The sequence below is a fragment of the Vanacampus margaritifer genome, chromosome 4 (assembly GCF_051991255.1).
Source record: "Vanacampus margaritifer isolate UIUO_Vmar chromosome 4, RoL_Vmar_1.0, whole genome shotgun sequence".
Taxonomy (NCBI): Eukaryota; Metazoa; Chordata; class Actinopteri; order Syngnathiformes; family Syngnathidae; genus Vanacampus; species Vanacampus margaritifer.
The window spans coordinates 19288174-19301119 of NC_135435.1; the positions used below are offsets into that span (position 1 = coordinate 19288174).

Below are 12946 nucleotides of genomic sequence, written 5' to 3' on the forward strand. Positions count from 1 at the left end.
TCAAGTGTCTGTGTGTGTGCGGTCACTCTCAGGTGGATGATCTGCAAGTTGTACATTCCAGGAGAGAGAGAGAGAGAGAGAGAAAAAGAGAGAGGGTGTGCGTGAGAGGGGGAGAGGGAGAGAGAGTGGAAGAGCGAGGGACAATGGGGGCGTCTTGATGGATTGGACCTGGTTATCCATCGCACCAAGGGACACTTAATTCTTGGCTGTAATCTAGAAGCAAGTGGACACATGGATGACAGACTGCCCTGTTCTCCTGCGTAAGGTAAGAAATAACACAACACATAAATTTTGCTCCTCTTTATAGAGAATACTTGCACAGCGTTGCTTTGCACTAATTCATCAATTGGGCTGGATAATTGTTGTGAGCCAATTGCAAAGACTTGCTCACTGGAGATAGTATGTGAGGATGGACGAAGGGATGTTGTTTGAAAAATGTAATTCTGTGTCAAATAAATGTAGAAGAAGAATGTGTTTCTCTAATAATTTATTCGTTATTGTGGTTTACTGTACTAGCTGTTTCTAATATTTTGGTTGGTAAAATATGGGTCAGACCTCAGGAAGATGCAGTGAGGTATGACTTTAAAAGCTGAATTTACCTTTTGCAAGCAAAGATGCTTGATATAGCTTTTGTACAAGTGTACCTAATATTATGATTATAATAATTACATAACCTTACAACGCTTCCCAATTATGATAGTTTGTGGGATTTTTCTTAACGAAAGCCCAAACCAAATGTGTATTACCCCTTCTTTTTTTGTTGTTGTTGTCTTTGTCTGCGGTTGAGCTGGAGCCCATCCCAGCTGACTTTGGGTGAGAGCAAACAAGCATTCACAGCCAAATTCAAACCTATAGACAATTTGGAGTGTTCAATTAACCTAATGGTTTTGGAAGGGGAGGGAGTATTGGCCCTTGATATTCTATTTGTATTCAATGCCACTTGTATTACAATTTCTATTCATTGAGCTATAATATTGGCCAACGACCTGTTTTATATCGGAGGTGGTTTGTCGTTGCTGAATGAGAAAGAGTTAATGGGTTGTAATGGATTACATACTTGAGTTTAATAGACCATATAAATTCAAGAGAGCAAAGAAAATGCATTTAGAAAGCTATCAACTACTTAAGCACCAAGGACAGCTCCGCTCGCATCCAGCGGAACCTCCAAAGTCAAATGCCTCTGAAGTGGTCATTTGGAGCACACGAAAAAGGTTCAGTCAATAAGTAAAAAAATAAATAAAAATCATCACACAGCAAATCTTGTGAGACTGCAGCTAAGCATGCAGGATTAACAATAACTGGTTTGGTTCTTCTATCACAAAGAGAGACAGAGCAATGCATGTGTCTCGCCTATGGAAGATAGCTCCACAAGGGGGAGCCAAAGCGTCACAGTCATATCAGAACTTCTAAAGGATACTTGGTTCATTGAGCAATTTTTTTAGCAGTAAAAAGTTAATAATTTGCCTAGAATTCGATAACTTCATTATTTTTCATTTTATTTAATTAATACCTTTAAAAAACATGTCCGCTTGTTGTCGACTGAAGATGACATCACCTGTGCTGAGGAAGTAGAGGTAACGACCAATCATGGCTCAGTTTGCAGACCAAACCCAGAAACAGGTGAGGCATGATTCCTCAGTGTAAACATTAGTTTTTAAAGGTATTAATTGTACATGAAAAATAATAATGTCAGATTAATTCTAGACAAAATATTAACTTTTTACTGCTGAAAATGGCTCAAAGAGTCAAACATCCCGTTAATGAGCTAATATATTATGAGCTTGTAATGAGCTAGTGTATTTGTTGTTATTTTTTGTGTAGGTATGCATTTTTTTTAATTATTATTCGACACAGTAATTCATTGCAAATTATTTCACGAATTAGGGCTAACCCAAAATTACGGTTTGGGCCAGTTTTGTAAACACTTCTGTTATGCGTCTCCAAAGAGTGAGCAGCTTTATTTGATTACAATTTTACTATAAACTAGTTAATTGTTTTTACACTTGTACAGCAGTAAATAATCCTAACAGGTCAATCAAGATTTATGATGGCGGCAATTAAGCCTGTAACGAATTCCCTTTGGATTATCCATCCATCCATTTTCCGGTGCGCTTTTCCTCAGCGTCACGGGTGAGCTAACCCTTACGTTGCCTGGAGTAAAATAAACCTAAGGTCAGTGTTGGCACCTACATTACGACCTTGAACAACAGCCAATCGCTGGAGTGGCCATGCACTGTACTGGCTGTCATGCATTTAAATGGCGCTGAGGGGCCCTATGAACTCTTATTACTCAACCCAACATGTGCAGTAAAACAAAATCTTGTATCACTTCTTGTGAAGGGAATGTAGATCTTATTAGTAGTGATGTGTAATAAAATTCTATATTTACATCAGCACATTTTTTGGGTCATTTTATTTATTCTACCTTTCACCTTATGCACCCACCGTATTTTATCAGCCGTTAACAGATGCGGCTATCAGCTATCTATCTATCTATCTATCTATCTATCTATCTATCGCAAAAGCTAGCAAGCAAGCTAGCGAGCTAGCTATTTAGCTAGCTAACAGGCTACTTACCTACCTATCTATAGTAGCAGGCTAGCTATAGCTAGCTAGCTAGCGACAATATCTATCTATCTATCTATCTATCTAGCGAGCAAGCTAGCGAGCAAGCTAGCTAGCAGACTACTTACCTACCTATCTATAGTAGCTGGCTAGCTATAGCTAGCTAGCTAGCTACAGTATCTATCTATCTATCTATCTATCTATCTATCTATCGAAAAAGCTAGCGAGCTAGCTATTTAGCTAGCTAGCAGGCTACTTACCTACCTATCTATAGTAGCTGGCTAGCTAGCTAGCTACAGTGTCTATCTATCTATCTATCTATCTATCTATCTATCTATCTATCTATCGAAAAAGCTAGCGAGCTAGCTATATAGCTAGCTAGCAGGCTACTTACCTACCTATCTATAGTAGCAGGCTAGCTATAGATAGCTAGCTAGCTACAGTATCTATCTATCTATCTATCTATCTATCTTTCCATCCATCCATCTAGTCAGCTAGCTAGCTAGTTAGCTATTGTTATACATTATTAACATTTTAATTCTTTATATTAACCATGTCGAAATGTTTTATAGATGTGAGATAGTGTTGAACTCAGTATAATTTGACCTTGAACTAAGCTGGAACATATTGTTTGGTCTAAAAAATTTATTCTCAGTGTTCTGTGCAAATACACATTTAGTCCTTGAGAACAGAATCTGCTTCGAACACACACACACCCCTGACTCTGTTTGCGCCATCGCTCACGGAAAAGTGCCCAGAAAGTATGTTTTGTCTACAAATGAAAGAGAGGCGGTCGGTTTAACTATAAGAAGCCATCTTCCCCGCGGAAGAGACACATTCGGCACTTTGAAATTCCACCTGTTACGTGATGTTTGGAGTCTGTCACGATGTCCAGAGATCTCTGTTTTTTATTAAAACATTTTTGCAAAGGTGTTTTTTCTTACATTAAATCTGTCTTCATATTTTTGGAACACGCAAAGAGGAAAAATAAAATATTCCTCTTCACTATGTAATATTTAGAGACCTCCACCAAGGCCACATAATCCTGATTAGATGAAATTGTTTTTACGGATGATATAGAATTAAATAGAAACACACGTTTCAAAAAATAAAAACAACAAGTCTCGCACTCTAAACAGCAACCTTGGTCCCCTCGAAGGTACTGTTTTTGTACCCTTGAGCATCATAGCGGACATAAATGCAGTCTGTTGGCCTGCTTGGCCACGGGAAATTGTACATTGAGATCAATCTGAGAGCAACACTAATGTACATCGTACCTCCTCCAGGGACATGAATGGAGCTCCTAATGCACTGCTATTTCTGACATTCGGTTTCCTATGCCGACAGGCGACGAGGGACGCGAATATGGACAGTGACAATTTGATTCGGCGTATTGAACGGGACCTGAAGGCCACTTTGCTGCCGCTGCTCGTCACCAGAGACTCGCTGGAGGACGCAAATGAGACCACAGGGAATCAATTTCAGCAGCCTGACTGGCAGGTACAAGTCAGTTCTTGCTTCAGATCAATCTCAGAACAAGGAAGTTCAATCGATTCATAACAAGTACCTTGTGTGAAATGAAGTTTCTTCTGACCATTCACCTCAGGTGGCACTGTGGGCTCTGGCATATTCGCTCATCATCCTGGTGTCCGTCACCGGGAATGTGACGGTCATTTGGATCATTCTGGCTCACAGGCGGATGAGGACTGTGACCAACTACTTCATCGTCAACTTGGCTTTCTCCGATGTTTCGATGGCAACTTTCAACACTCTGTTCAACTTTGTCTATGCGCTGCACAACGACTGGTACTTTGGCCTGGGCTACTGTCGATTCCAAAACTTCTTCCCCATCACCGCCATGTTTTCGTCCATTTACTCCATGGCTGCTATCGCAGTGGACAGGTAAGGGAAGGTTTTGGTCAACTTAAAAACGCTAAATGCGAGATGGTACCAAATTGATATTTCATTTACTACAAATAATGTCTCTGTCTATGACTGTGACATTGTGACATGCACGGCAATGAAATGCTCTTCCACTGGTTGGCAGTTCAACTTTTGTATTCATACAACAGAATAAGAGCTTTGTTTTTTATTCACCACGACCAGATTTTACACTGAGTAAGTCCATTTGTAAGTAAATTGAGAGAAGATTGCTTTTATTTCAGTAGTTTTACTCTTCGTGAGATTTCTTGTTAGGTGGTGTGCCATGAGGTTTTCCAAATGGTAAATATGTGCTTTGGCTCAATAAAGACTTTACGAGGTGAGGAGCAAGTGATTTTGTGCTGATTAGTGGCCGTGAGAGAGTGCACAGCAGTACGTGATGCTGACAGAAAGCCACAAACAAACAGACCAGACAAGACAGCGTTGGCGAGATAGAAAAGAGTGGATTCAGAAGACACTTCAGCATTGAACAGTAACAGCGTGTCACTTTTACTATTTTGTGTTATTATTTATTTAAGTTTGTACTATTTGCAACTGCTAGTGTCTGTTGTTTTTGCATGATGCATGTTTTAATTTTGAGTGAGCAGACGCTTTATTTAATCAATAGAAACAAGTTTAATTTCAATATATGAGCAGTAGGTTAATTTATGAACAACAAGAATTGGTTAAGTGATAGGGGTGTGAATTGCCTTGTACCTGGCGATTCAATTCGTATCACGATTCATAGGTCACGATTCGATTCGATACCGATTAATCCCGATACTAATCTATAAATTGATTATTGCGATTTTTTAAAAACTCAAATTTAGAAAATACTAATCAGTAAACTTGTACATGTACACTGTAAGATTTGTATGAAAAAGTATTTATTTATCTGAAAATTCAGGCTTATAACTGAGCCACCGCATTTACCAAACGGGTTGCAGTCTGTTTCATGTTTGAACAGCACTGAAATACAATATTAAGGCTTAATGTTCCATTAATATAACATTCTTTCATGCTTAATGTGTGAATCCTAACTCTAAGTAAGACGTTTTGTTGAATATTGCCATAAAAAAATTGATGTTTAAAAATCTATTCGGCCGCATATCGAATCGATTCGAGAATTGCGCGCTGTAATATCGCGGTATATTGCAGAATCGATTTTTCCAACACCCCTAATATATATATATATTTTTTTTTTCTTTCTAACACCCCTAGTTAGTAAACAGTAATCGGGAAATGTAATATGAAAAATATAATTTTAGCCGATTCTTCAATTTAGTGATGGAATAATCAATAGAATAATCAATTCCATAAATATTCGATAGGGACAGACCTCGTGACAGCATTAGACACTAAAGACATCGCTGATGTCTTGCAAGATCAATTTTTTTTTGAAGAATTCACACTCTCACAGCACTACTTTGGTTTCAGCATTGTCTCATAAATCTGCATATAAATATAGCCCTTCAAATATCATGTTATATTATGTCCCATATATAATTAGTACTGTAACTTGCAGTAGGTTCTTTTTTTCCTCTTATGTTGTGCTTGTGCATTTTTTACAAATTAGAATTCTTCTGCAATACAAACAAATCATAAATATGTATTTCAATATGCCCACTCTTGTGGTGCTAAATGATTCAACGGAATGATTAATGATTTAATTTGCAAATATAAAAGCGACTTGCATTTTATATAAATCTGTGAAATGAGCTCCTGCTATATATTTGCCATTTAAGTAGAGTAGAATGATTATTCAGAGAATAAAGACGACACAACTACATAGTTTATCTCTGCCCACAATACAACATAATAATCCAAGCTATTATAAAACAGCAATTGCAGAGAAAACATGGATCTGATCATTGTGTCGGTCTCTGACTAATGCAACCATTCCACAATGACTCCATTCTCAAGTCTATGTGATAATTGATTTAAAAGCATGTATCTGTCATCATTTGTTGAATCACAGTAGAGAATAAAATGGGCCTTTCAATAGGTGTTAAATAAGAGGGGCCTTTCAAACGTGGGTCTGGTCCGACCCACGGGCAACCATGAGCCCCTCTCTCCCAGGTCATTGTCAGCTAGTGGCGAGAGCTGTGAAGTTGCTTAAAACAGTAGTCTTAACATTATGTGTATTTTAAAGAATATCCTGTATATATTTTTGTGTTTTTATATTATCAACTGTCGTTTAGAGGCGCCGCTCAACTTTCTCTAATGTTTTGTATTTTTCCATGACGTATGAAACGAAACTGAAACTTAACTGTAATAAAAGCGACGAGGTGGCCGGGGGAGGAGAGAGAGTCGGAAGGAGCCGAACGTGAGTTAAGGTCTCGCGTCTCCTCTCCTCTCCCAGCCGCGGTTGCAATAAAACAAAGCAACAGCTTCTGCCTCCTTTTTCCTTGGTGCACGGTCAGTAACTAAGGGGATCTGTAATATCAGACCCAACATTTAATTGGTGCCGAAACCCGGGACCTGCATCTGGACGGACGACCGCCGCCGAACCGAAGACACCGAGAATCTGTCGACAGCGTCTCCCCTTGCGTGACGGGTCTCGTCGCTCCGGCCTCGGCCGTTCGCCCGGACACCGGGTCCTGCGGACCAGACCGGCACAGAGGACTAACAGGTATTATGCTGTTTAATTATCACGATTTACACAGAAGTTTGAAAAAAGGAACACTAAATATACTGAAGAAGTAAGAGAAAAATAGAAAAGTGGGGAGTAAAAGAGAAGCGCTTGGGCGTTGGCCCGTGAAGAAGAGAAAAAAAAACCCATGGTATACATGATCCGGGCATCAAAGGGATCACGGTTTTATTAGATGAGATCCAAAATACTTTTATTGACTAGTTTTTAACTTGTTAAAAAAAAAGTGTCGTTTTCGGGTGCCCGGGTAGAGGAAATTAAACGTTGCCGTAAATACGTAATAATTTACACCTCCCCACTCATTGGTTACCAAAATATCTGTGTTCAATATAACTAAGATTTATCAGGTCAGAACAGAACTGACTGCGATTAAAAATAATCGCCTAAAACACAAATCATGGTTTTAAATTAGAAAGTGGTGCACCACAGAAAAGACTAAGTGTGTGTATTTGTGTGTGAGTTTTTGTGTGTGTGTGGTTGTGTGCGTGTGTTTTTGTGTGGGTGTGTACTTTGTGCGTGTTTATGAGATAAGGTTTGAAGGGAGTAACTGCTGCCCGCTCGGGAATACATACAATGGGCCAGTCATTGAGAAAAGAAATAGAACAACACCAGGATGTTAAATTTATTGCAAGCTTTGACGCTAATGCGTGCAAGTATCTGGAATCCTGGGTGACCAAGTATGATTTTAACCCGTCTTTGAGAGATGTCAGGAACAAAGAGGAAGTTAAGAAAAGTTTAGTGGAGAAAAGAGCAAAGAAGATTAAAAAGGGAAAGAATGTAGAAAAATTGGAAGCACAACTACGTGCTGTTGAAGTGTGGATAAAACAGTGTAAAATGAGGGCAGAAAGCATTTTGGAAAGTGAGAAAAGAAAAAAGGAAAAGACAGAAAGAAAAATGTACCAGATGAAGATAAGACCTAAAAAGACAAAAAGCGCAATCATCAGTCTTCAATGCCATGCACACATTTTTTCAACATGCCTCTCCTCCACCTTCTGGACCAATTTACTACCAAAACCAACCCAATCGGGGTAGAGGACGTGGACGCGGAAGAGGAAGAGGCCGACCAGCCACCAGACAGGATGTGTGCTACAATTGTGGCAAGTACGGCCACTTTGCCCGAGATTGCCGCTCCAAACAAAAAATTGAGACCCCAAGATCTGACCACTGGGATCCAACCGAATGACTCGAGCAGGAAAGGTCAAGTGATGAAAACCCTGATGACACCAGAACGATCGTCGAGGTGCTTGACCTGACAGTCCTGTTTAGCCAGATGTCTTCTATTGACCCAGCAGTAAGAAAACTAGGCTTAGGGCCATTTACTACAACATTGAAATTCATTGTGGATTCAGGAGCACAATCCTCCGTGATCACTGATCTACCAACAGGTGTCAAATTGTCAAAAAGCACAATAATGGTCATAGGAGTGGGAGGTAGACCAGCCATCCATTACTTTACCGAACCACTGACCATTATTGATGAAGACGGAACAGAATACCCAGATCAAACTTTCGTTTACGTGCCTCGTTGTCCTGAAAACCTCATCGGACGAGATTTGATAAAAGCCATGAGCCTTGTATTAATGGTCGAAGGCTCCAGCATGGTCGTGACAAAAAGAGGACAAGAAACACCAATGCAGATGTTAGTACTAGAAGGAAAAGACAAACCACGCCCATTCTACAGTCTGGATCCGATCCAAAAAGGTCCAACATCAGTAACAAACAACCTGCAACAGATGCCAGAACAAATCCTACCAAATTCAAATTGGGTGCCCCAAACCACGTACCCACTTCACTCCACCATCCGCTTCGCCCCGAACAAAGAGGACAGAGACTTCTTTGATCAATGGTCCCGATTGACAACCATGCGGGCCCAAATAAAAGACCTAATTTGGGACGAACAGGCAGGATGGATGGCAGCCACAGTAATCTTTCCAGATTACATATATGCATTAACCACATATGAAGGCTTTGGCATTCCCTTTCACATTTCACTGGCAAAACCAACAGGCTGGAGATGGAAAGACATAGGATCAAAAATAAGAGATGTAACATGGTCCGAACAACGACTTCCGTGGACTCCATGTCAAGATGGAAGATTTAAACGCATCATGTCATCAGGAAACGTGGTCTGGAGGAAAAAACTAAACTGGGTGACAACATTTGTCCCCAGCACCCACCTAAGTACATGACATCCGGAGGAAACCACGATCCTGGCACTAAAAGACGCCATGGATCAAATACCACCTCAGCTGTGGTCAGCGTCAAAAACCGATGTGGGCCTAATGACCACAGCCACAGAAGTAACAATTGAACCAAGAACAAACTATCGCCCACGAATCAATCAATACCCACTCAAACCTGATGCCAAAGAAGGAATCACACCAGTAATCATGAACATGGTAAAAGCTGGAGTGCTCATAGAAGCCCCCAAGGTAACTTGCAACACTCCAATCTTTCCAGTAAAGAAAGCAGACACCACGACCTGGCGAATGGTCCACGACTTAAGAGCCGTAAATCAGGCAGTAAAACAGAGAGCCCCCTGCGTCCCCGACCCCCACACTCTACTCAATGCGCTGAAGCCAGAACAGAAATGGTTCACAGTAATTGATCTAAGCAACGCCTTCTTTTCCATCCCATTGCACGAGTCTGCCCGTCATTGGTTTGGTTTCACCTTTAATCAAAAGAAGTACACCTATACGAGACTACCCCAAGGCTATGCAGAGAGCCCCACCATTTTCTCTCAAGAAATCAACAACTGTCTGAGCCTCCATGAACACAGTGAAACCACTCAAATCTTGATTTACGTAGATGACATTCTCATCGCCAGTCCAACCAAAGAAGAAAATCAAGAAGAAGCAGTGAAACTGTGTCAACACCTGGCAAAGACAGGAAACAAAGCCTCACTGACCAAACTACAGTGGACTCAGACCGAAGTAGTTTTCTTAGGTCACATCATATCGGCAGAAGGAAGAAAACTAACCTCTGATCGGAAACAAGCTATCCTTGATGCCCCCAAACCAAAGACCAAAAGACAGATGATGGCCTTCCTAGGCCTAGTGAACTTTTGCCGTCTATGGGTTCTGGACTTCGCCGAAATAACGCAACCACTGGTGGATTTAATTTACCAAGAAGACATCGCCCTGGCCGATCCCATCACATGGACGAAAATAGCTAATGACAAGTTCAATCAGATAAAACAGACCATCACAAGCACAGGCCCTTTGGGCCTACCCGACTACAAGAAACTGTTTACCCAAACAGTGGACTGCAAAGACGGATTCATGACATCCGTCCTACTCCAACAACATGGTACACAAATGCGACCAGTGGCCTACTACTCAAAGAAACTTGATGCTGTCGCCAGAGCCCTGCCCCAGTGTGTCCAAGCAGTGTGTGCCGCAGCAATGGCTGTCCAAGCATCCGCCGAATTGGTGTTGTTCCATCCCACCACTCTACTAGTAACACACTCAGTAGATGTTCTTTTGACTCAAACAAAGATGTCATTTCTCTCACCAGCAAGACATCTTGGCCTAACAGCTGTACTGTTGTCCCAACCCCATCTTACCATCAAGAGATGCAGCACTCTTAATCCTGCAAGTCTCCTCCCAGTGGAGACAGATGGGACACCACACAGTTGCACAGAAGCCACCGAGGAAATCTGCAAACCAAGAAGAGATTTGTTAGACACACCCTTACAAGAAGGAGAAGCAGTGTTTGTAGATGGTTCCTCAAGCAAAGATGAACTAGGCAACACCAACACAGGCTATGCAGTGGTCACACAACAAAAGACACTGAAGAGCGGACGATTAATAGGAAATCTGTCAGCACAAGCAGCAGAACTCATCGCGCTAACAGAAGCATGTAAATTATTCAAAGACAAAGCAGTAACAATTTGGACCGACAGCCAATATGCCCACTCGACATTGCACATCTTTGCCGCCATGTGGGCTCGACGAGGAATGAAAACATCAACAGGAAAACCTGTTCAACACGCCAAATTACTCACTGACCTTTTGGCCGCTGTACTGCTACCCTCCAAAATAGCAGTATGCAAATGCAAAGCTCACACCTCAGCAAAAGACGCCGTTTCTGTAGGAAATGCAAAAGCAGATTTGGCAGCCAAGCAAGCAGGCCAAGACAAAACAAAGATCGTCATGCTCGCCAACCACAAAGAAACACAACAACACAACAACATTCCAAAACAAGTACTAATTGACATGCAAAACAACGCTCCAGACAAAGAAAAAACACTATGGAAAATGATGAACATTGAACTCACCCCAGAAGGCCTCTACCACAAAGAAGACCGACCAGTCATCCCCCGCAGTCTGTTCCACGCAGTAGCCACATTGAGTCATGGCAAGTCCCATGTCTCAACAGGAGGGATGGTATCTATGGTAGAACAGACAATGACAATACCACAGGGCTTACAAACCTATTTTAAAACTTTTTGTAGGTCATGTATGGTGTGTTGTCGTCACAATGCTCAGGGAAACTTAAGACCACAGAGAGGGAAATGCCCAGTGGGCTCCTACCCATTTGAAGTTTTACACATGGACTTTATTGAACTACACAAAAGTGGTCAGCACAAGTACTGTTTAGTGTTAGTAGACTCACTAACTAAATGGGTTGAACTTGTTCCTTCAAAACATCCAAACGCCCTCACAGTAGCTAAAGCTATTTGTAAACACATAATACCAGAACATGGCATTCCACGAGTCTTGTGGAGTGATAACGGTAGCCATTTTGTAAATACCATCGTTGACAATATGGCCGTTCACTTAGGGATCACCCTAAAAAATCATTGTGCATATCACCCACAGAGCGCAGGCTTAGTCGAACGGACCAACGGTACTATTAAACTAAGACTCAAAAAGACCATGGAAGAAACCAAAAAACCATGGCCTGAGTGTTTATCTCTAGTAAAAACTTACATGAGAATAACGCCAAACCCACAAGGGATCACGCCCTTTGAGGCAGTAACAGGCAGACCCTTTGTGCTCCCCTTATGGGAAAATCAGCCATGGTCAGACAAAACAGGAGAGGCAGATCCACTGACTAAATGGTTATGTGACTTGTTTAAAGAACGGACTGTGTCAAGAGCAAATGATCTGCCCTCTACCTCTCTTCCTCCTGCACAGGAAACGGTGACCCCGGGTGACCTGGTGTTGGTGAAGGTGATAAAAAGGAAAACATGGTCGAGCCCACGCTGGGACGGCCCATTCGTTGTTCTCCTGACCACACCCACCGCTCTCAAAATCGCTGAGAGAGAGACGTGGATCCACCAGAGTCACTGCAAAAAGGTCACCGAACTCAGATAAGGGATTACCCCCTGATTATTGTCAAAAAGGAGAAGATGACCCTTTTTCAGACATTGTTTGGACTTTGCCTGTGGCTAACCATCACCACAAGCGCCACGAAGATAAAAATGCAAATCTGGGGCCCTGAAGCGTCACGTTTACAGTGTCCAACTTGGCTGAACCCCAAAACCCTCGAGTACGCCTACACCGTCTGCTCCCCACAGGCCCCTGGAACTGTAGATCTTGTGGTGCCCCTAGAAGGACTCAGAAGCAGGTGCACTCCCTGTAGTATGGGGTACTTCGATACTACTACACTGGTGACTGGAAGCGCATATCCAACACCACAGTGGTATGCAGGGATTCAACCAGAGTGGGACGGGATGAAATATGGGGAGGGGTGGGATTCAGTTTTTGCCATGTCCGATTCCACCATCACCTGGAAGATCACTGACACTGCAAAACAATACCAGGAAGAAGTCCCCAAACTCAAGAAGAACAATACCCATTTGACC

General features: G+C 41.8%; 1 protein-coding gene and 1 long non-coding RNA gene across 2 annotated transcripts in view; one reads left to right on the forward strand and one right to left on the reverse strand.

Moving 5' to 3' along the window:
- Window positions 1–12946, forward strand: part of tacr2 (tachykinin receptor 2) — a 19769-nt gene continuing 6823 nt past the window's right edge. The window contains exons 1-3 of the mRNA XM_077562681.1: window positions 1–265; window positions 3913–4065; window positions 4172–4467. Coding sequence (XP_077418807.1) covers window positions 236–265; window positions 3913–4065; window positions 4172–4467 — 479 coding nt within the window. The 5' untranslated portion in view covers window positions 1–235. The remainder of the gene's footprint in view (window positions 266–3912; window positions 4066–4171; window positions 4468–12946) is intronic.
- LOC144049939 (uncharacterized) overlaps window positions 4188–12946 on the reverse strand; it is a 13619-nt gene continuing 4860 nt past the window's right edge. Inside the window, exon 3 of the long non-coding RNA XR_013293727.1 lies at window positions 4188–4498. This is a non-coding gene — a long non-coding RNA (uncharacterized LOC144049939). The remainder of the gene's footprint in view (window positions 4499–12946) is intronic.